The sequence below is a fragment of the Prinia subflava genome, chromosome 2, assembly GCF_021018805.1.
Source record: "Prinia subflava isolate CZ2003 ecotype Zambia chromosome 2, Cam_Psub_1.2, whole genome shotgun sequence".
In the NCBI taxonomy this organism is placed as follows: domain Eukaryota; kingdom Metazoa; phylum Chordata; class Aves; order Passeriformes; family Cisticolidae; genus Prinia; species Prinia subflava.
In genome coordinates, this window is record NC_086248.1 from 93220629 (window position 1) to 93243776 (window position 23148).

General features: G+C 38.9%; 1 protein-coding gene across 1 annotated transcript in view; it reads left to right on the plus strand.

The window, feature by feature from the left end:
• Window positions 1-22541, plus strand: part of KCNK2 (potassium two pore domain channel subfamily K member 2) — a 76479-nt gene extending 53938 nt beyond the window's left edge. The window contains exons 6-7 of the mRNA XM_063391038.1: window positions 6000-6139; window positions 20223-22541. Coding sequence (XP_063247108.1) covers window positions 6000-6139; window positions 20223-20540 — 458 coding nt within the window. The 3' untranslated portion in view covers window positions 20541-22541. The remainder of the gene's footprint in view (window positions 1-5999; window positions 6140-20222) is intronic.
• The last annotated feature ends 607 nt before the right edge of the window (window positions 22542-23148 follow it).

Consider the following 23148-nt stretch of genomic DNA (forward strand, 5'->3'; position numbering starts at 1 on the left):
GATTGAGCTTTGCATTGTGGAAGTTTTCCGTCATTGGTGTGTACATAAATATGAAATTATTTGAAGGAAATTGCCATTGCAATTCTCAATGGAGCTGATAGAATTTGTCCTAAGAGCTAGGCTTCCTTAGTAATTTTGAGGAAGTATGCAGAAATTTTTGTACCCTAACAAATGAGTACCTTTTCTTCATGATTTTTGGGTTTCTTTGTTTCTCTTTAAGGTAAGTCATAGTTACAGAGTGGACACTGAGGGCCGCTGATATTTTTGTGGCAGGCTTTTTCTGGAGAACTCTCCTTGAAGTTTAGGAAGGCTAGGTGTCACAAACAAGGGAGAAACATGAAGAGTTAAGACCTGTAATGCTGTATGAGGCTGTAAAAGAGCTGGCCATGGTAGAATGTTGTGGTTCTAGAGCATGCTAGTCTTGGTTCTGGTTTGCCATGGTAGGGCAAAAAGCAGCAAACAGAATGATACTTCAGTCTGCTTGGTGCCTAGATGCAGCACAGTTTGAAAAACTCCTCACATTGGCATTAATTTATCCATTTTTCTGACTTATATTCCTTAAATAATGCTTACAGTGAAAATTACCTTCTTCCACTTAGCATTGTAGTCAAAGCCTAATGGTGGGCAGTAATGCTCTGTTTTGCAGTTATATCAGAGTGGACTTTTTGCCATAAAAGTCAAATTAATAATTCTTTTAGCACTCTGGAGACCCACATGATAATCCATAAATATGTCAGTTTTGACCCATAAATTTCCCTCAAAATCCTCAAGTTCCTATATATTTGAAAACTTTCAAATCTTTTTTTTCTGGGAACTGCCATCTCACAGAAAGAGACGTAAGTTTACAAGTCCCACATAATCCCATCGCTGAGTTAAAATATGTGTTGGTGAGTGGGGGGAAATTTCTGAAATACCTATCATTTTTCACTAACATGAAACTTGCCGCTTTTGGTGCCACTGCAAATAAGAGCCTAAAAGAAGCCCCGAAGAACTTTCAGGAGGTAAAGAGCATTGTGTTACTCAATGGCTGCACCAAAAGGGAACCAATGGGATGAACATGGCTCAGAACATAGAGGATTCAGGAATATAATATTATCATTGACTGTAGTACAGGCTGTCATATTAGAAATTCTCCTAGTTCTCTGGGATTTTTTTAGAACTTTCTTTTTTGTCTGTTCCCAGAAACCAGAGTGAGGAAACGTTCCCTTTGTTATTCAGAGTCTGGAGTTGTTATTTGGAGCCTGTGGAAATTTCAGCTGGGGTTTCCATCAGCAAGAGAAGCCTTAAGGCAAACATAATAGACTCCTGGTGCATGCAAGGAAGGAAAAGATGAAAAGCCCCTGTAATGCATGTTCAAGAAAATATGTGAACTGTATTAAAAAAAAAAAAAAAACCAACAAAAACTGCTTTTCTGTCTTATGAAATTACCTGATTTTTCAAATGTTTGGAATGGTTTAAATTTTTTGGAGGGAGAGAAATAATTTTGTTTTATTTGAAGAAAGATTATTGTAGTTTTCACCAAAAAAGAAGAAAAACTGTACTACAGCCTGCACTGCCTTATGAATATCAGGACATAGCCAAACATCCCTTTTCTTGTTTTCAAGAGAAAACATTGACAGAAGATAACCCAACCAAAACTATTAATATCCTGTGAAAGAGAAAAAGAAATCTTCTCTTGTCGAATGTGTCATGATTTCAGTACAATGAAATATATTTCTGGGTATTAAGGTTATCACTGAGGCATGTAAATATATCTGTATAATTGACAGTATATTGTTCACATGTATAGATAAATTCTTTTACTTGCAGTGCAGTTTGGAAAGTTTATGAAATATTTCTAATGGTATTAATCTAACAGGTTTCAAATCTAAATTAAGTGACATGTCCAAAACTTGACTACATTAAGTAGAAGGCAACAATAGAAATAGCATATCAGTAGTCTGTTTTGCAGTGGAGCATAATGATGATGTAAGAGTGTCTCAACTGGTTCAGGGAAACAGATCACAGAATTCTGAAAGTGTTACTTTAAAAATATATTCCAACTCTTTTTTGTTACTTTTGTGGGAGGTTTTTTTGGTTCATTTTATTTTCCATGTTTGAACCCTGATTTTAACTCACTGCTTTTTCACTGTTTCGTTCTGTGATGAACTCTGATGTGTTGCCATACCTGACTCTGCACTGCCTTGCTTGGCCTGAGACCCAGCTCGTAGGGAGTGGAGATATTTCAGTCTCATTTGATGTCACCGAACCGGGGCACTTGACCCAGTGGTCACAGTGCATCTGCTGCCACTGTGAGATGCCAGGCACCAGCAGGGAGGAGTGGCTGCCATGGTGAGCCAGGGGCGTGTGCAGCATCCTGGAGGGGAGCTCTGTGCCCTCCCACAGGCTCCATGTCCTTTGCTGGCATTTGGAAGAGCTCTTTGCCCCCTGAGGACTCGGTGTCTGTAATAGGAGCTCTCTGGTGTGAGCTGTGCTTTAAGGTGAAGATGGAGCACTGACTTGCTTGGTGTCTGTGCAGGACAGCATGTGAGGAGTGTTTTAGTTTTCTGAAGGGGCACTCCATTGTCCCCTGAGTGGCATCAAGTGGCTCCTACGGCGCACTCCTCCTCCATCTCTGACGGTGCAGTGCCATCTCATCCCCAGCCTTCTGTTCCACGGTGCCACATGAGCTGGTCTTTCTCTGACCCCTCTTTTTTTTGCAGTCCTCAGAGCTCATTCCTTTCTGCAGGGCAGAACACCCATATTTCTTTCGAGTGGGACAAATGACGTTTCTGGATTAAAAATGTTTGTTGGTTTTACCACAACAGGGATGGTGGAGAGCTACTTGTTATTCTGCAATTAAAACTGGATTATATCGTTTTTCTACATCCAGGGTAATTTGTACTGCTGATGAAAAATTATAGATATTTCCTTGTTTGCAGTGCCAACTCTTGAATAACCCAGAAATTTCTGCTGATATGGAATTAAGATACTCAATGTTGACAGCACTTTTTATTGTCTCCTTCTAATTTTGAAGTAAAAATGCAAAGCCAACCACTTTACAGAAATAATTGCATATTTCTATTTTGAGCCAGTTACTGTAGAAAGAGTGGGAAAAAGAGTGGCAACAATGAAGAAAATTTACTTTTAAAGTACTTGTTTTACATAAATAAGATATATTTGTAACCCCGATCTCTTACCTGAGAACTAGAATCTGTTCTAAAGCACACCTGAGATACTCGCTAATACCTTTCTTCACTTAAACAGAATTCTTGACCTTTCTAGTAAGAAATATGTTTGGGCCATAGAACAACCTATATTTTCCAAAGTGTTGAAAATCCCAAATGTAATTTATTTGGCAGATGTAAGAATGGTGGCAGCAGCAAAACAATAGCCTATGATGATGATGGATGGGAAAACTTTGATTTCTCATAGACCCCAAGCAACTTTAGATCAAATCTTCACCAGAAAACATCTTGGCACTAAACTGTGGCTGCTCTTGGTAACAGATTACAGCAGTGAGACTGCCAGATTTCTCCTTCATTGTGGTTTTAACCTATTTTGGGTAGAGGCTAAAGAAGGCTGGGAAAAGTTTTGTCCCTCAGCCCACAAAATTGGGTTTGCCAAACAAGCAACAAAATTCATCTTCTGCCTTCTCAGCATTTTGCTTCCTAGAGGGCTGCATAAACCAATTTGCTTTGCAAAAGAAACATGGTAGTGTATCATACTGATATGCTTTTTACGATGTTGCCCATAATATCATTAGATTATCTCATATACTTCAGTACAAGTATGTTTAGCTGCGCATACTCTTACCCAAAAGCATTCATGCCCATTTAAGTGAATTTGGTAGTTAATGAATTCTTGTAGTTTAAATTCAGAACAGTTGAGTTGTGATCACATTTCTCTTTGAAATCCTATTTAATGACATTCCCAGGTAACTTCATTATGGCAGCTTGAGCATCACAAGAGGCAGTAGTTATGTCAGGACAAGCATCCTCAGGTATGTCTCTCTCTCCCTGTGATTTGATTAAATTGTGAGATCATCCAAGGTCTCCTTGAAATTCAGTTAAACAGCTAGTAAAGGTTTTAGTCTTGAAGCCTTATCCTAGAGTATTTCTTTGGATACTTTTTGTCCTTTTAACTTCAGGAAAGCTGAACTTCTTTGGGCATGGCTAGATGGAGCCATCTCCTGGCCAGACAGCAAAGAAAACTTGGTTGAACATGAATATGTCCTAATTCCTTCCCTGGTGATTAACTTTGTCATAAGTAAAATAAATATAAACTGGGAAGGAAGTCCTTCCTGCAGACTGGCAGAGATAGGTTCCAGTTTCACTTTATAAAAATTATATGCCAAAAATTAAAAACCAGACATGTGGATGCTTTCTATGATACATTCTTGTTCATTGTATGAGCAGCTGAAGAAGACGGTGAACCACCAAGTGTTGTTTATTACTATATTTTATAGTAATATTTAATAGTATTACATTACTATGGTGAAGACATACTGGTAATTCACCATTTTTTGAATTACAATAAATTTTGGGTGAATCATCCCTAAAATACTGTTTTACTGGATTGGCATGAGATAGATGTTGTTAACAAATGATTTGGTGTTTTGTTTGTCTTGTCCTGTCTCAGCCCTTTGGTGGCTGGATGTCTTCTGTTCCAAACAGAGCCCTGTCTTCTGCCTCTGCTTGTTTTGGGACTGCAAAGTCATTAAAGTCTATCCACTTTCACAGTGTGAATTCATCTCTTGGGTAGTTGAGTAAACCATTGCAGCTCAATGCTTTTTTTTTTTTTTTTTTTTTTTATGAAAATGTGCAATTGACATGAAAATAACAAAATCTCTGTCTGTGAGGGCTTCCATATAAAGCTAGCCATCAGTAAAATTCTTTGTTGTTTGCATGCAATCTCTGTGATAGTAAAGCTAAGTAAAATCATTATTCTCCATGAGAGTCAATCTCAGTACTGTAACAAGGTGCTTGATATTTTGGGTCCAATTTATTTTGCTTTGAACCAGTATAGGATGCAGACACCAAAAACTAAGCATTATGTACCTGTACAGGCTACTTCAATGTGCCTGAGAAGGTTTTACTGTAGAGTTTCTTCAATTATGGGCAGATACATCAAACTTCTTGCAGCAGCCCAGACTAGAAGTCTGGTTTTATTTGGTGTAACACAGCTGAATTACAAGTTTAAGGCTTCTGTTTTATTGCATGGCAAGATGTGAAATGTGAGTTATTTGTTGTTGCCAAGAGCTCTGGATGAACATAACTTTTTTTTGTGGAGAAATAAGACATCTGTTCCTTATAGCTGTATTATACCTGAAAGCTCTATTACAGACACCTCTGAAATTTATCCTCTTTTATACTTTAACACTGAAAAGAAGTGACTGCTGCTTATGACATTCAAAAAGTTGCCTTCAGCAGACTTCTTTTTTGTGGGGGGTTATAATGAGTTCAACTCAAGTCCCTGCACTCTGATTTCCTTCTGCAGAACAGAGATGATAATGTTTGCCTACCCACCAGGGACACTTGTTAATGCAGGTGCTACTCTTTCTTTTCTGAGGCTAAAGGTTCTATATAAGTACTGAAATGTTTTAAAGTTCTTGCAAAAACAGATTTCTCAGGATATGAATGCATTGCATGCTTTGGAACAACACTTAAAACTCTGGTGTAGCATCACTTCTTGGAGCAGGTGGGAAGTAATTTCATTCAAGCTGTCTTCAATAACCTCTATCTCAAATGACAGTATACCAGAAGTGGAATCAGTCTGTCTTCAGTCAATAGTTATTATGAATTGTTAACAATCTTTGTCTAAAATTTGCATACTCCAGATATTACTTTAAGAGTGAACTAATCTATGTAATTTGTTTGAATTCAAAAAATATTTTACATGGGTAAAAATACAGAAGGTATAAGAAATTTACCTTTTTTCCCTTAGGAATATTATTTCAAAAACAACTTTTCACCTATGGCTATTCAGTCTGAATTAATTTTTATTGTATTGTTTTTCAGGAGGATCAGATATTGAATATCTAGATTTTTATAAGCCAGTGGTGTGGTTCTGGATCCTTGTCGGGCTTGCTTACTTTGCAGCTGTCCTCAGCATGATTGGAGACTGGCTAAGGGTCATATCAAAAAAGACAAAGGAAGAGGTAAGAATATTTTGAAAGGGGAAGAAGTACTCCTTTTTAAAAACTTTGAATAGAAGCCAGGTGAGCTTATAGCTTCTTTTGCTCTCAGGGTGCATAGGTCAAAGCTGTTTGTATATGAATTGGAATGCTGCAGCTCAAACTGCAGGGAACTACACAGCACAGCGATCCTTCAGACATAATGTTTTATTTTCACAGGTCTGCACAGAAAATTAGATTAAATGTATTCTTAAATTAAGTGTGTATGAATACTTGCAGTTGATTTATGGGGAAAAAATCTTGAACTACAGTTCTAGATAGAATGTAGGCCCTAATTTTTAAGGCAAAAATCATTCTGTTTTGTTTCTGTAAGGGATGCAGGTATGTAAAGAAAATACTCAAGTAGTTATATTTGAGATACCATGCTTTGTAGTGGTAAGAAAATAAATTTTTCATATCATGCAAGGTATTGGAATTAATTATTGAAATATCTCAGGGTGTGTTTTACCATGTATCTCCCACAGAATCATTTGATATTTGTAGTCAAGTATATTGTTTTCAATTGAAATATGTTTTCACTTGTGAATTTCACTTTTCACTTGTATTTATTATTCCAATTTTACAAGAAAGTTTTACTTTAAGTTTTGTAATTTAAGAAAATGTCCTGGTTTTGAAAATGTTAGAAGGTAAATAAAATTTCTTTCAATTGTAGAGTGCCTAGTTCAGGCCTTACTGAAAGTCTGAGAAATTAATTTTCTTTGAAGCAACATATTATTTCCCTCTAATTTAGCTTGAATTCTTTTGCATGCATCAGTTGATTTATGCTACTCAAACATAAAAACTCTAATTTGTTTTTGATGGAATGAATATGTTGGCTACTGTGCAGTGGCCTGCTCCTTACATTGTTTGAAATAGTTTTCCTAGCTGTAGGGCATGGCATCAATGCCTAGATGTATTCCTGGCAGTCCTTGAGTTCCCAAAGCCTTTGCTCTGCAGGGCAGCTTACCCCTACGTGCTTTCCCTGGCTGCAGCCCCTCAGGGCGCCTGTCACCCTCTGAGCAGGAGCTGGGGCACTGCTGGCAGCAGGCAGGATGGTGGGAGCTGGGATCTTGGGCAGGATTAAACCCACTTTGTGAGGAATGTGGGGTGGTAAGCCCTTTTCCATTGTCCTGGCTGTGCTCGTGGCTCTGTGGTAGAGACAGCACCGTGGCAGGTCTGCTGTAAGTACACTTTTAGCAGGCAATTCATAACCACTTAGCCCTGAAGCAGAGGACAGTATTTATTTGAACAGTTTCAGTTCAAGAGTGTCATCTTTCACCCCATGCTGTAAATTTGAAAGGGTATTTATGACTTTCTTTCCACAATGGGCTTCACTAGTGCCCTCCACATATAGGGAGCAGCAGGTATCACCTGAGTGTTCCCATTTGCAGGTTCAACAGCTGGCAGGATCACAGTTCTGTTTTCTGGAAAAGCACTGAGGACACTTTTAGCAGCCAGCCTTACATGGCTTACCCTGGCTGCAGGGAAACAAGTGCATCACTTCAAATGCCAGTAACCTGTATTTGGTTATTTTGAACTTCAGGGTTAGGTTGGTCTCACCCCTTTTCCCCTCTGCAATAGGAAGAAGGAGGAGGACACTGGAACTCCCCTGGGAAGTGGGCATAGCACCTGCCAGGTGTTCATGAAGCACTTGGACAGTGCTCTCAGGCACGCCTTGGAATTTTTGTGCAGGACCCAGAGTTGGATTTCAGTGATCCTTGGGGGTCCCTTCCAACTCAGGATATTCTGTCATGCCAAGAGTGGTGTTTCCTCTGGGCAGTCTCCTCGTGTTTAACTGTTCTCAACTTGAAGCATTTTCTAAATTGCCTTTAGTTTCCCTGGGTTACCTGTGTCTGGATATTTTGGAAAAAATATGATGTGACGGAGGCACTACAACATCAGACCATGCAAAAATATTCTCCAGGATTGTTTTTGCTGTGTTTTCTCAGACACAGTTGACATATTTTAGTTCTTCACACTACTTCCTATAATTAATCTGACTTTTAACCTCAGTTTTCTCCTATTCTGTTATCCAGACAGCCTTTTATCCAGACATCTTAGTATCTTGACTGTATAGCTGGCTATATGACACACTGAGGTTTTAATCTTATAATGATGATAATATATTAAGAATGTTTGAAATTTGTAGCTCTTTGTGAAGGTATTTCAATATAGACTAACTCTGGGAAGGATTTGAAGACACGTGAATTGAAGACACCCAAGAATACCTCTAACACATCAAAAGCATTCCTATTTTTATCAGGGAAAACTGTTTGCTGGGTTATGCAGTGCAGTGCTGAGCTTTCTTTTCTCAGGCACTGGGAATGTGTAACTAGTCCATCTTTTCATTCTTTCTCACCTTTATAGCCTAAACAAGCATATTCATTTTGTCTACAGCAAGGAAAACCTCATTCTTCAGATATATCAGAATTTTCTTGGCTGAAGCAGGTATTGGGAATTCTGCTGTATACAAGCCTCATGTGCATTAGGTTAGATTAAAGACAGACATAACATAATTGTTGCCATTTGTTCAATTAATCATATCTCTGATGGTCAGAAATCTTCCTCCCTACTTAACCCATTGCTCAGGCATGTGTGAGAATTCATAGCAGGAATAAAATGCTTTGGCAGTTTAAAATTCTGTAGTTTTAACAATGGTAGAAACCAGTTTGAGAATTGAATTATGATATATCTTAAGTTGTGTAATGGAAAATACCAAAAAAATCCATCTTTTATCCTAATTAAACTTTATAGGAAGAAAGTAATACAAATCTATTCCTTTTTTTAAAAAAATAGCTATAAGCATTTTACAAATATCCACTTTTTACAGGTTTCATTTTATGATAAAAACTGCTGCTCTTAGCTCATTCTTGCTATCTGCCTGGGAAAATCTGAGTGAAAATGCTGAAGGAGTTTAGTGGAAACGTAGTTATTAAGTCTCTTCTGTGCCAGCAGAAGCCAGATCAGAAACTGAATTTCTTGTCTTTTTTCCAGTTAAACCTAAATTTACAGTGGACTGTTCCAACTTCTACGGATGCAGATTATAGCAGAGGAATCTCTCTGGAGTTCCAATATCCATGAGTGCAATGAAAAACCCTAGTTCAAAGTATGGGGTGTATTTTTTAACTGTCTTGGGGAAACATTGTCAGTCCTTGGAGAAATCGCCCCTTATACCTAAAAGTAGCCTTTGAAGGGGGAAGCAATGCTATCTATTAAAACCTATTGAGATACAGAGCCCATGAAAAAAGCTACAGAACTGAGATCAATGCACTCTGAAAACTGAAGCAGTTTAATGTATTCCTAGGAAATAGGATGCTGAAAATCTTCCTGGAAATTATGGGGATTGTTATGGGTATCAACAAATAAACAAGAATTTGTATAGGACTTGTATCCTACTCTCCATGAGGAAAACAGTAGTCTATAATGTTTAGATACAGGAAGGAGCAGATCATTCAGTAGTGATCAATTGTGCTGGTTTCAGCAGTCTAAGACCCAGCAGCAAAATCTAGAGAATGTTAGCTGAGTCCAGAATGAGACAGAGAGGTTGCAAGTGTTGTTCTTTACTTCCCCCAACACCTAAAACTATAAATCATCAGAGGTATATCTCTTTTGATAGATAGCCATAACCCCTTCTTTACTTTTTCCTGTGGTCTAAGGTAAAAAGTATGAATAAATATCAGTATATTTAGGGCATGAAGGGAAGTCCTTCTTATTCCACAGAGGAAGCATGCTGTCAATGAATATCACCTGAAATCTGTAGTTCTAGTCATATATTTTAATGTAGTTATGTTGTTCTTATAGAAGCAGTTTACATAAGACTTTGAGGTAATAATGCATTTCACTGTTTCAACAAAATCAAACAGTTATCTTTTTTCAGTGTACTACCAGGAAAGTTTGTCATATGCAAGTGGATCTGAGACCAAAAAAATCTGATCAGAAATGCACTAATGCACAGAACTTCTGTATTTTGATATTAAAATCCAGATAACCAGTATGTCAGTCAGTTTGCTCAGGTGGCTTTTGTCTCCTGAGACACTCTGGAGAATTTTGAATGCATCAAATGGGGAGGGAAGTGAAAGACAAGTAGAGACAGAAGTGGGAGTTTTAGAAGGATTGATCTGGAAGCAGCTTATACAGTAGCAGTAAGATAGATGAAATGTCAGAAAGTCACTGGAACATGCTGTGTGCTGTAATCTTAAGTAGGCGATGTGTCTCTGAAGTTCAGCCTCAGCTAGAGTAGCTTGCCTTAAACTCCCTCCTCTTCATTATTCTCTACACTCTGATTACTCAGAGCGCTTTTAAAGTCTTCTGATTTTAGTCTTTTTGAAAAGTAAATTTTCAGCAGGATTTTTTTTTCCTTGTCCTATTTTTTTCTTTTATTTCTGTATGCAGCAGCTTCTGAATTCCAGCATTTCAGCAAAAATGCCTACCCAACCAACAGTCTTAGGCTTTTGGGCTATAGCTCCTGGAGGGGTTGTTCTCTTTGCTGTGTATCAGCAGTCCAGCTGACAGACACGTGTTAGACACCAGCTCAGTTGTCTAACACGTGTCTGCACGCTGCTTGTCTGTCTTTTGAATTGAACAACATGCACCCAGCTTTAAAGACCAAGCCTAAAATTTCATGAGACCTAGGAAATTCACTTCTTGTGGAAATTCAAGAGGCAGTTGCTATATTTGATATTTACAAACAAATTCAACAAATTTGACTCATCTGAATCATCGTTCAGTTTAATCTTCTTGGCACCAGTGACAGAGCTGTCACTCAAGTCTGTCAAAACAGAATTAGACTCGTCATGATGATGCCATGGAGATTATTGCACTCCTTATATTATTTGTTGTCTTTTTATTAGCTTCAAGCTGAAGGTGCTCACCCAGCATAAGGGACCCAGCGTGAAGAGAACTTGAGCCCATTTCTCATATCCCCAGAAGAGGGACCATAGGTGTAGGCTGTATACATGAAAAGATGAAAAAAACCAGTGGACTCAAGTGAGAAACAGCTTTGAAGGGTTTCAGCCCCCAGGCAAACAGATTGTCCTCAGAGGCTGTGCAGTGAGGGTGCATGATCAAAGAGGAGGAAGAAGTTGTTCAGTTCTTCGATGAATTCTCAACCCAGCTCTACCTGTTTCAAGAAACAAAATCTGTTCACTTAGGATGGTAGAGAATAGCTCTTCAGCCTGGTGATCAGAGTCACTTGCTGGTCCATTTTACATTGTTTCATGTGAGATGGGTCAGCTTCTGCTGAAGAAAACAACTGTTTGGACTTTTCCTTTTCTTATATCCACTCCCCTCAACCAACCAACCCTCCTGCCTACTGGCAAAAGAAAACAGATGAACAACACAAAACATAAAAGAAAAACAGGCAAACCCCAAAAAAACCCCAAAACAAATCCCAACAAAAACCAACCAACCAAACAAAAAAAAAAACCCAGCGAAAATCAAAAAAATTAAACCAAACTGCAGCAGTTTTACAAATTTTATACCCAGAAGTTCTGGGTATCTCCATTCCATGACTGAATTGGTCAGGCTGAGATGGAAGTCTGTTCCTAGAAAGCACTGAATTGGAAATATTTGTGTGAGACAAATATAGTGTCAAAGCCATGGTGTGTGAAGTAATTTCGCAAGGCAGTGATTAATAAGAGTAACAACAGTAAGATATGCAAGCAGGGAATCATTGAGTTTCTGTAGGAAAGTGGTGCTACTGCTGCAGATGTTGTTAAAAAGTTTATTACTGGAAAATAGCCCCTAGATTTGTGGTCTAAACTTCAGGAAATATGCAGAGAGCTACAAAAATGGCAAGGAAAGCATCTGAAGACAAATATGTCTTGCATTAAGAGTGGGGTTTTTTGCCCTCCAAGATGTGCAGAAAAATCTATTTGAGAAGGAACAGCCATGCTCAAAAAGGTGATTGTTTTTAATAATTTCTATGAGATAGGGAGAAATATAAAATCTTTCTACAGTCAAAACAACTGCATGTTTCTCATCAAATTTGACTAGCAATGGGACAAAAAACCCAACCAAAATAAACCCAAAATAACAGGTGGGAATACAGACTCTCTGTAGCATCCCAGAGTCTCAGGGATGTATAAAGAGAGATGTTGGTGTGTGGAGGTAATGGAAATGACTGACCTGGTTCTGAATGCAGGTCTCTTCCTTTCTGTGAGTTTAAGTTATCCTGGTGATGTTCCTGAATCTGCCCTAGCAACAGTCTGTAATACTGAGTTTCTGAATTGATCGGTCTTTCAAAAGTCTGCTGTGGTGTAATATGTGCAATAATGAATAGGAAAGAACAGCTTGTTCTGAGAATTCCAGGAAAACTAAACAGCTGATGGCTTTTGACACTTTTTTGAGATCTTTCCTTCTAGTTTTGTGTACTTTGGACATGTGATGCTTGCTTCACTTCAGATTCAGCACACACACAGCTAACATCTCCACAGTTTTGCTGTGGTTATATTTATATTAGTATCATGCCTCTTAGCTGGGAATGCCAGGCATAGAAACTGCTGTTTTGTTGTTGCATATTGAGTACCAGGTCCTGGTGGGGTGCTGATTACAAGAGATGTGCTGCCAAGTCGACTTCCATGAGGAGCAGCATGGCCCAGGGCATGGGGACACTGGCAGTGCCTCTCATGCCAATCCCTGTGCCCTGCCCTGTGCTCTCCCACTCTGTGCAGGGAACAAGAAAATTACTCCAGTGAAGGCTCCAGGCAAGAGCTATTGAATTTGCAAAACTAAAACTAGAGCAAGAGACTTATACTTCATAATAAGAGAAATTGATTAAAGAGAGATCAGTTATAGCAGGGCGTTTCTTGGAGTTAATTACCCACAAAGATTCCCAAAATGTATGTTATGATGGCCTACATTGAGAAATCTTAATTTTTGGAGATAAGATGTAATTGATCCTTTATTCCAACAATAAATATATCTGTGGTGTACTTTATTGTGGGCTGAAAATATTCCAGGTTAAATATCAGTGACGTATTCATGATTAACATTCCTGAAAAGTTTACTTCTTTACTTTTTTTTTTTTTTTCAGGATAACCTCAGTGCTTGGATATTGTTAGGAAAAGACTCCAGAACATGTTACTAATGCTGAGTGTATGAATCTGATAGCTGTCTTGAGGATCAGTTCCCAGACAAAGCAAGTTCAGCAGAATGCCCTTGCAAATGTGTTGATGTTGAGGAAAATGCTTTGCAATTGCAGATAAAAGGGACAAAAGAAGCTGTTGAGTACTGCCTTTCACAGGGGATAGGTGCAGTTGTAATACTAGTGTTGAACAGCCTAAGTGGGGCTTTAGTATTTCACACAAATATCACTCCAGCTATTGACACTAGAAAGTTAAGAAATAGTCTTTGCTGGGACTTCACCAAGTAGTTACAATAATCATTCCTTATGACCAAGTAAAAACTAAAAGTCCTCTTTTATGTTTGTTCTTTTTTAGCATATCTTTATAAGCTAAAAAAAGTCCAGAGAGTTTATGAACAGTTGTTGTCTCTTTCCTCCGGGAGAAAGTTGAGGCAAACTTTCAACTGCCTGTGGCTTGGGTTTCATTATGCTTCTAGTACAGCTCTTAAAACGTGTGTTATTCCTGGCTGCAGCCAAGCTGCTGGATGTACAGCACAGGCAGAGGATACACACTGTTCCCCTGAATCACCTTAGGCTCTGCTGGTCGAGCTTTATGGAAACCTAAATAGTTTCTTGTGGCTAATACAGGTGCATGTCATTCACTCTCAGCAGGTTGAAAGGAGGGTTGGATGGCTCTCTGAGACAGCTGAAACCACTAAATAGAACTGATTTTTAAAGGAAAATGTCAAGATCTCTCTCTTTTTTTAATTCTTATCTTTGGAAGTTAATAAAATAAAGAAGAACAATAGGGAGTGTTCAGGCCCATAACTTGTCTACGCTACTGAGACTACACCCATGCAGATCTATGTAAAGAGGTATCTGATGGGCAATATTCAATAATAGTTCTGAGAACATACTTAGTATATCAGTCTCCATATTTATGGAAAAACGAAAGGTAAAACAAAATAACCATGTTGACTCCGTATATACCGTTATGTTTTGTAGGCATGATTTTTTAGACTGTTTTTATTTTGTTGAATCAAACCATGATAGAGGAAAAGGCCATTTCTTGCATCTGGCATCTGTTATATCTCCACAAAACATATTGCCACAGCTGCCACCATAGATGTTCCTCCACATATAAAATAATCAAAATTAGTGGGCTCTCTGTGTTCCCACTGGAGAATGTGGTTTATTTCATCCAAGGCATCAGATGTGTTCATGGAAGTTATGTGAGTGAAACCAAGCAACCATTGCTCAACAGAATGAACTCACAAGCACTGCTTATTACAGGACTGAACAATCCAGTTTCTATCAGGAGAGTATTGTTCCCAAAACATTTCTGACCACCATGGCTACAAAAATACAATCATCTGAGTAATTGAAGCCTGACCACAGAAGATGAAAATTTCAAAAAAGAGAATCTTTTCCCCTCTGATATTTGTCTGAAAAACAGAGGGATGTGTATACCAGTGAGTGGAACTAAAAAAGGCATCACTTATAGTTTTGTGTGTGCCATTCACCTTGAAATCAAAGTCTGGTACCTTAGAGAGCTGGTGAGGAAGAGCTCCCAGCTACAGAATTGAGGTCCTGACAGGATGAAGGCATAGAAGATGGTGGAGCTGGGAAAGCTCAGCATAGGAATCTCATTGATGCCTGTGGTAGTTCTTGCATTTTGTGGCTGTCTACCTTTAAAGACAAGTAGAGCACACTCTTCTCTAATCATCTGCCCACAGGTATTTTGGGTATGTACTAATAACGCTATAGTGGCAGAATAAATGAGATTCCCTAAACTGCAGCAAATGCAAAGGTTTTGCAAAAAACTTTTGTGAAGCTTCTCTTTTTCTCTTCTGCACTCTGGTCTTCTCTAACCTATAGAAACTGAGGTGGTGAATAGAAATTTGTGTCCAGAAGGAAACCCCTCTGATGCACTCAGGGATAAACCCACCCAGCAGCTGAGTTGTTAAACCCTTCTCTGTACCTACAGGTTTTTTTAAAGGAACTTTGTGAACAATTTCTGTGAACACTGGCTGAATTTCCTGAGAGCTAAGACAAAATGTTATGTTCTGTACTCTGCTGCCTGCATAATTTGACATGTAATGCACTTTCTAGTTTTTTTCTGAGTAGCATATCATAGGGAGGTTAATTGGATGTGTTATTATTAAGTAGCAGGATAAAGTACACTGGAGAGGAAAAATGAAGTGATGCAAATTCGGAGAATGCATTAGGGATAAATGCAAGAAAGTGTGCACTGAGGAACATCTAGACTGTTAAGAATATCTGTAAGGGAGGGCACTTTTTTCACCCTAAAATGTAGTCAAATGGATACCTCCAGCTCATCTACTTGCTTTTTAAATTCAGTTTTTTGGCTTGCACTAACATGCTCATCATAAGATGTATGAGCTCTGTATGCCAAAGGGAAACAACATAATGCTCAGCTATGACAGAAAAAGCTGCACACATTACTTAGAAATATATGTTTTCATTTTCTTGCATGATATATATATAACGCTATTTTTTTTCTTATTTGCTACTCAGTGGTTTACCTCCTCCTGAGTATATCATAGTTTTCATGTCATATATTTGAGCTCCATCCAAGCAGGATATATTTCTTTCCCCTCTGTAAGCAGAAGTAGATTAACAGATTATACTGTGATGTCGGGGTTTTTCAAGAATATCCATGAGATGGAGAAACAAAACTAAGGCAAAGTTAAGCTAGGCAAGTGCATTTGTCTTGGTCTATTTAAGGATGTCCTTAATTATGCTTTTGTTTATTTGTTTTCCTGCTAGAGCACAGATGTGCCTTAATTCAAAATACTGATTACTTGTGTATGGCCACATGGCTTGTGCTTAATAGGATGAGTGGTCTTCCTGAATGGTGGGAAGTTTAGCATGCATTGGTATTTGCATGATTTTGTGAGTGCCTAGAAAGATTCTCAAACTCTTGACAGGTATAAGGAATAAGAGCAAATGTACTGAAGGATGAAGCAGATGCTGCAGTATGTTCAAATGGTTTTTTAGTTTCAACAGTGGCATCCTCTTGGACATTCTTACATTCTGGCTTATGCTGTTGGCCTTTACCCAAGTGTGGAGCTCAGCTGGACAGAAAGCTAAACACAGTAGCAATGAAACTGAATAGGAACATTTGATCCTACTAGAGATATTGACTGAGAGCCAGTTCTAGGACGTTATTCATTTAGATGGATTTTGGCAGGAGTAGGTGAAGGAATGGTGGCTTAACATCCATTTTTTTTTCCTAGCTCTGTCAAATTTGGTATATCTATATTGAAGTTATATTGGTGATTGTGTATGTGTGCAGGCTGGGAACTGTTTGATCATTCAGGAAGTTCATGAAGTACTTTCTTGATGTCTATTTTTCACTACAAAACTCTTCCCCAAAAAACCAGTAGTGACTTTAATGAGTACAACACTCTTCACAAATGGTTCAGAGGCAGGTTCTCATTATAACCTAAAAGAGTAAATGTGACATCTCCGTCACAGGTAGACACATAAACTGGCACAGACATCTGGAGGTGTTGCTGGAGATGACCTGTGGTATTTGAGACATCCTCATAGGGTTGTTGGATATGGTGCAGCTCATATGGGATCCCTGGCAGTGGTAGCTGGAGGCCTGGCAACCTGGGCTGGGCAAGGAATTGGGTCAATGCTGTCCATTTGTTGGAAAAGTTGTGGGTGTTGTTTTTTGGGGGTTGATTTGGGGCTTTGTTGCCTTTTTTGTTGTTGTTGGGTTGTGGGGTTTTTTTTGGTTTTTGTGGTGAAATGTGCTATTTGGAATACTTAGTTGTGTTACTATATACCATAATTCTTGAGAACTTGTTATTGGGACTTGTCTTCCCTGAAATCACAAGGCAGCAGGGTGCTGCTTCTTCAATACATAGTAAAGTTGCTTGCTGTTGATGTTCAATGCAGCTAGGTTGATACTCCTTATGAAATATGTCTAACACCTAGTCTACTTTGGATTTTGATGTGGAGAAAGTCAATTCAGGAGTTGGGATAGGCACCATGTCCCCATTACTAGTGACATTCTCTTCCCTGAAGGTGAAAGTGAGAGGCATCCCCAGATTAGTGCAGCTTCTTGTATGGCTGAGTCAGGTGCTATCACCGTGACATGTTTTTCCAATTGCTTCTGAAATATTCTGTGACATTCAGCCTTATGTTAAGTATGTAGCTGTCAATAATTTCTGTGACTAAGAGGCTTTGTCCTCATGTCACACTGCCCCCGACTACGACAGCTGTAGAGTCTACAGAGCTGTGCTGTAATGAGGCAAGAGGTCTAGAGAAAAGTAAATTGTTTTTACAGTGGGTAGGTATGCCAAGAATTTAATTTTTTGGAGCAGCACAGGCAACTGGCATTTCAGTGGCTCTGCATGAGACATGTTTTGGTTGTCAGAGCCCAGATGAAGAGGAGCTGTAATGCAATGTGTTAAAATATCATAACCTAAGGACAGAAAGAACCTGAACATATTATAGATATGTCCCTATGGATCAAATTATATAAGCAAGTTACTAATGTACACTGGTAGTTAAAACAGCACATTTATTTTTTTATAACCCTTTTCTTACAACCCTGCTTGAGTCTGTAAGTGCTATGGAGTTAAGAGTTGTGTTTTAAAGAGGTAACGTTTTTGAGTGCATTTCAGTTCACATGAAAAGTAGGGGCCGAAAGCAGTGATTTGGGGCATGCACAGTTCGAACAGCACTGAACTCCTGAACTCTTAATGTGTTCCAATTCCCTCTGTTTTTCTACTAATGCATCTTGATCCTACTTAGCAATAGCATTAATAACAGCATGTTTCATTTGGTATTTTTCTCCTATGATTTTAATATAAACCAACATCACAACTTTGGTGTATGGGCAGGTAGAATTGTGTCCACCACGTTAGTGTTCCCCACCACCTTAATTGGAATGCGCCTATCTCCAAAGGCACATTTATTGATGCTCCTCAGTTGGCTTTGCTTCTCCAAAGATAGAAATCTCTCTAGAATTCAGACATTAGGTATCCTAACAACTACAATTTTATGATTCTCCTGAATAACTTGAATGCCGTAGAGCAGCTTGCCCTGTGCAAGGCATGTCCATCACCAGAAACACTCTGAGCCTATCCTAGAGGTCACATAAACTTGCTTTCTTCAGAAGCAAGGACAGTTGATTTTCTCTCCTGGACAAACATGAAATAACATGGCAACTAAAAAGCAATTAAATAAATAAATATAAATTTTTGAAAGTTTATGGGGAGAGAGTTCAAGGGGGTTGTATTTTCCAGTAAGTTGCTAAGACATAATTTTAAATCCTGATAACATTTCTTGAATGTGTCCACATGCAATGCCAGAGAAGTGTGCCTGAGCAACGTACCTGGTCTGTTAAATGTTTACACAACTGGTGAGGGGTACATATATATGTACAGTAAAAATAGAAACCTGTGTACTGGCTCTTTGCTGCCCTAGACAGAATCATTCTCCAGGACCTGGGCAGCCTGCCTTTAGTAAGGCTTAGGAAAAAAGGAGAAAACTGCCTCAGGGTGTGCACTGATATTATTTATCATATTTTTATTGCTTGTTTACTACAAGTAAAAATATTGGAGCAGCTGAGATGTTTCAGCATTGCAGATTTCATTATTTCAGATCTGAAGTGCAGTGTGTCTGATCCTAGCTGCACAAATTAAACACTAATAATCATTCAGCTAGGTGAGTCCTCTGTGTATTGCAGATAATTACCCTTGTTTTAGAAAATATACATTTGTCCACATTTGTCATCTCTGTAATTCACTGAAGTGGAGATGAATGTAATAAAATGACCCTTGGGTAAAGAGATCTTCTTGTTTTGTTTCTGGAGGGGGAAAGTTTTCCTGAAACTCTAATCAGCTCATCCAGGAGTGACAGTTTTTACCTTCATTATATTCCTGTTTTTCCACTGTACTGCAAAGCATGAATAAGCTCGTGTTTTCTTCTCTGATGGTTTGCCCTCTATATTTCTTTCTCTATATAAATTCTTTTTTAATTTCTGTGCTTACCAAGTCAGAGTTTGCTTGCCAATGATTGAAATTCTGGACTGAACTGTACCAATTAGACGAGGGTTACATTCTCCTGAAATGCTTTACTTTGGAGTTATATTTATGAGTAGTCTGTATTCCCTGTGCTGTACCTTCCCAGTATTAAGCTGTCGATGGAGAAGAGATTTAAAGAGAAAAAAATCAATTCTCTTTGGAGTTATAATGAGATAATCATCAAAAGGTGCCTCCTTTAGTTACCTACATAACTTATTTAACGTAACAGTGGTTTGATTGAAGTACAAGTGCAAAAATATAAATAGTAAAAAAAATGACAGGCCATAGTTTACCTCAGACTAGATCTGCTCAGTCTACCTTATGCCATATTTGAGGAAAAAAAAGGATGGTTTAGGATTCAAGACAGGAAGCAGACGTGCCACTGAGGTGACTTTGAACTGTTGCTGTGTTGATGCTACGTTTGAGCAAGCACAGAAAAGAAGATGCAAACAGCTGATGGTTTCCTTTAAAAAAGCTTTTCTGTCTAAATTTAGAAATTTCTTTGCCAAGTCTCCCAAGGATCTTTCCAGAGACAGTGAAAGTGCTCATAAATAACCCTTCACCCTAGTAACAATACATAACACAGCCTGGATTGCTGGGATTTCAGCATCCCCAGACCAGCTGGGTATTGTGCAGCTGTCAAGCCTCTGCAGCTTCCCTGTGTTGTTGACTGTCTATGATAACAATAACAATAATAAAAAAAAATCAGCAGAAAAGATTTTTATTTGTGGTTTTGGAATTGTTGTCAACTCTTACTAGTGCAGCATTTCTTCTTTAGTTGCTGTCAATAAAAGAGTGAGTCTTTGGCACGAGAAATTAGTGCCAGTGGCAACGGCAGCTCTTTGGCAGCCCTGCACTCTCACCAGGCTCCTGAAGATAAACAGTGTCTGAAATCCCTGGTGCCATAATGTTTCCTCTTTATTCCTGATTTTTGCTGCAGGTCGGGGAGTTCCGAGCCCATGCTGCGGAGTGGACAGCCAACGTCACCGCCGAGTTCAAGGAGACGCGAAGGCGCCTGAGCGTGGAGATCTACGACAAGTTCCAGCGGGCCACCTCCATCAAAAGGAAGCTCTCTGCAGAGCTGGCTGTCAACCACAACCAAGACCTGACCCCCTGCAAGAGAACACTGTCAGTGAACCACCTGACCAGCGAGAAGGACCTCCTGCCAGCTCTGACAAAGACGGACAGCATTTACATGAACGGTTTGACGCCGCACTGTGCAGCAGAAGAGATTGCCGTGATCGAGAACATTAAGTAGCCGTGACTCTGGCTCCCAGCCTTTGGGAAGCTCTTGGCTTAGACTAGCCATACACCATTTTTTTCCACCCTGTCGATGACCAGTGCTAGCAGCATTTTATATGTGTGCATGAGTTCCACAGAAAAACTACAGCCCCAAGTTACCATCGCATCTCTTCAGAGACACAAAGACGAATGGCACTGCTGTTTCCAAAAGATGCTGGAACAAGCAATGTTTTCTGCCTTTATCTGCCCAGACTGTTTTTCACTTCTAATGTGCCATATGGCCTCACGAATGAATCTCACTTGTTTATGGTAACAATGTAGCTTTGAGGGATCAGTCCTTAAAATTTCAGGGTCTACCTTACTGAGCCTAGGAATGGACCATTTCTGGACTACAACACATTTGTAAATGGCAAGAAATTCTTATGCAGCCTTTTACCTAAGAAATTTTGGTCAGTGCCTTATCTTTTGAAGAACCAGAACCTCTACAGTTCCTGTACAACATTTCTTTGTTTGGTTTTTTTTTTTTTTTTTTTGCATGAGAAGTGTATTTCATTTAAGCCTTTCGTTCTTCTTAAGATGGTGGTGTTTCAAAGGTGTCTGTTGTGAAGATACCAACCAGCATGAATGAATGCCAAAACTCAACAATCATCAATTGATGTTCTTAGCTCCAAATTTAAAGGCACTGCAGTTTCAAAAGTTGCAAACCTATCCCCCAGAAGCATTTTGTTTTACTCAGGTCTAGCTGATACTTGTTCACGCTGACTTGTAGGATTTGCAGACCCTTTTCAGGTCTTAGTTTTGCAAGCAGCGTTCAGCAGTTGTTTTTCTCTGCATCAGATGTACCAAAAAAATCTGCAGCTTATCTATCACTAAATTATTTGGTAGATGACAAGAGCAAATAAAAATTACTGTTTTGATGAGAGGCAGGGGGAGGCTTTAAATTGTTGTATTCTAATAATCACGTCCAAAAAACAATGCAGAAGAATACAGCTATTTTTAATAAGCATAAACCTTCTGCCAGATATTTGGTTTGAAAAGGATTCTTAATTTCCTTTTTAAGCCAAGTCACCCCAGAGGCTACATGATGTTTTACCCGGGAATCCTGGTGGAGTGCTTTCCTGAATGTCACGTGGGCTGCCTGTGCCAGAGCTGTGGCTAATGTGGGAATGCAATTGAAACTGGTATCACTGTGACTTTCTACATTTCAAATAGAGATGGCTCTGAGTATCAACACAGGCATGAAGAAAAGCTGATAAATAGCACAATCTGAATACCGATGATTGTTCAGACAGGATAGGCTGACAAGAAGCAGATCTAAACCAGACTGTGGGTTTTCTTTATTGGTTTTAAGAAAACACATTAATTTTTTACCTTCTGTTTTGCTTATAGGTGTACAAGAGATTCAGAAGAAATGCAGGATGGAATGGATAATTTTGCATTTTTTTCTTTATGTTAGTCTATTGTAACCTGGCTGTACATAAAACAAATAGAACAGGCCTTAAAGAAAAATTTAGGCTCTGTAAATTAAAAAAAGAATGGGACTTACTTTTCTGATTGGGCATGATTCAAGTGGCAAATCTTACAGCATCTCTGACCATTAGATAACATGCAAGATATGAATGTTCATGTTTTTTGGATGCTTAGCTTGTTTTCTAATAAAATATAAGTTAATATGTAAATTCAGTGTAAATATCAGTCAATTAACATTTACAGAGAGTACGCTTTTAAAACTAAGGAAGTTCCATGACACAACACCGAGCAATGCTCTTATAACAAAGACCCTTGTCTCCCCAGCACAGTGTTCTGAATGTCCACATGGCAAGGCTTCCTCTTGCCGTGTATAAACTGTGAATTGTAATGAAAAATAAAGTTTTTAATTAAAATAAGATTTCCTGAATCTCCTGCTTGCTACAACTGGAATGCTAAGGAGTAATTTGTGAAACAGATTTTTATGCTTTCATTGGTTACAGAGTATAGCAGTTTGCCACCTGCTTTAATTTAAGCTGGTTTAGCAATAAAGGCTTGACTTACCCAGCACAGAAATTATTATTTTTTTTCCTTGATATTAAAAACTATGCTCTTTGGTTGCCATACCTTAAATTGTGTTTCTTGCTATTTTGTTTCAAAAACTTATCAGGGTTCCATTTCTTCCATCATGTGCCCCAGAGCTTCTGTCAATTGCTCCATCCTTGTCCTGGGGAGGTGCAGGGGGCTCTGCTCCTCTGTGCTGCTGCTGCTCCTGTGCTTGCTGGTACCTTTCTGCAGAACAAACAGCTCTAAGGACAGGAGCCTTTCACACTGCAGCAGGTTTTTCCACGGTGGATATTTTACAGGGGCCTCTTTCATTAGGTCTTGGGAAAGGGAATGAGAGCCCACACCAGCCTGGTGGTAAGTGAGGAAGACTGGGGGGTTTATATTGTTTCCATCTGATTTGTGTGGGGTGTGTTTTAGTGCCTTTTGTAACTGATTTTTCAGAAAGGGACAGGTAATGCTCAAAGTGTATTGTGCTTGATTCCCTGAGATATCTTAGGTTAAAGCCTTGTATCCCTCTAACCACCTTGTGTCCAATTACCAACCTATAGAAGTGCTTGGCTTTAGGGTTCTTTTCATTTTAAAGAGTCTGA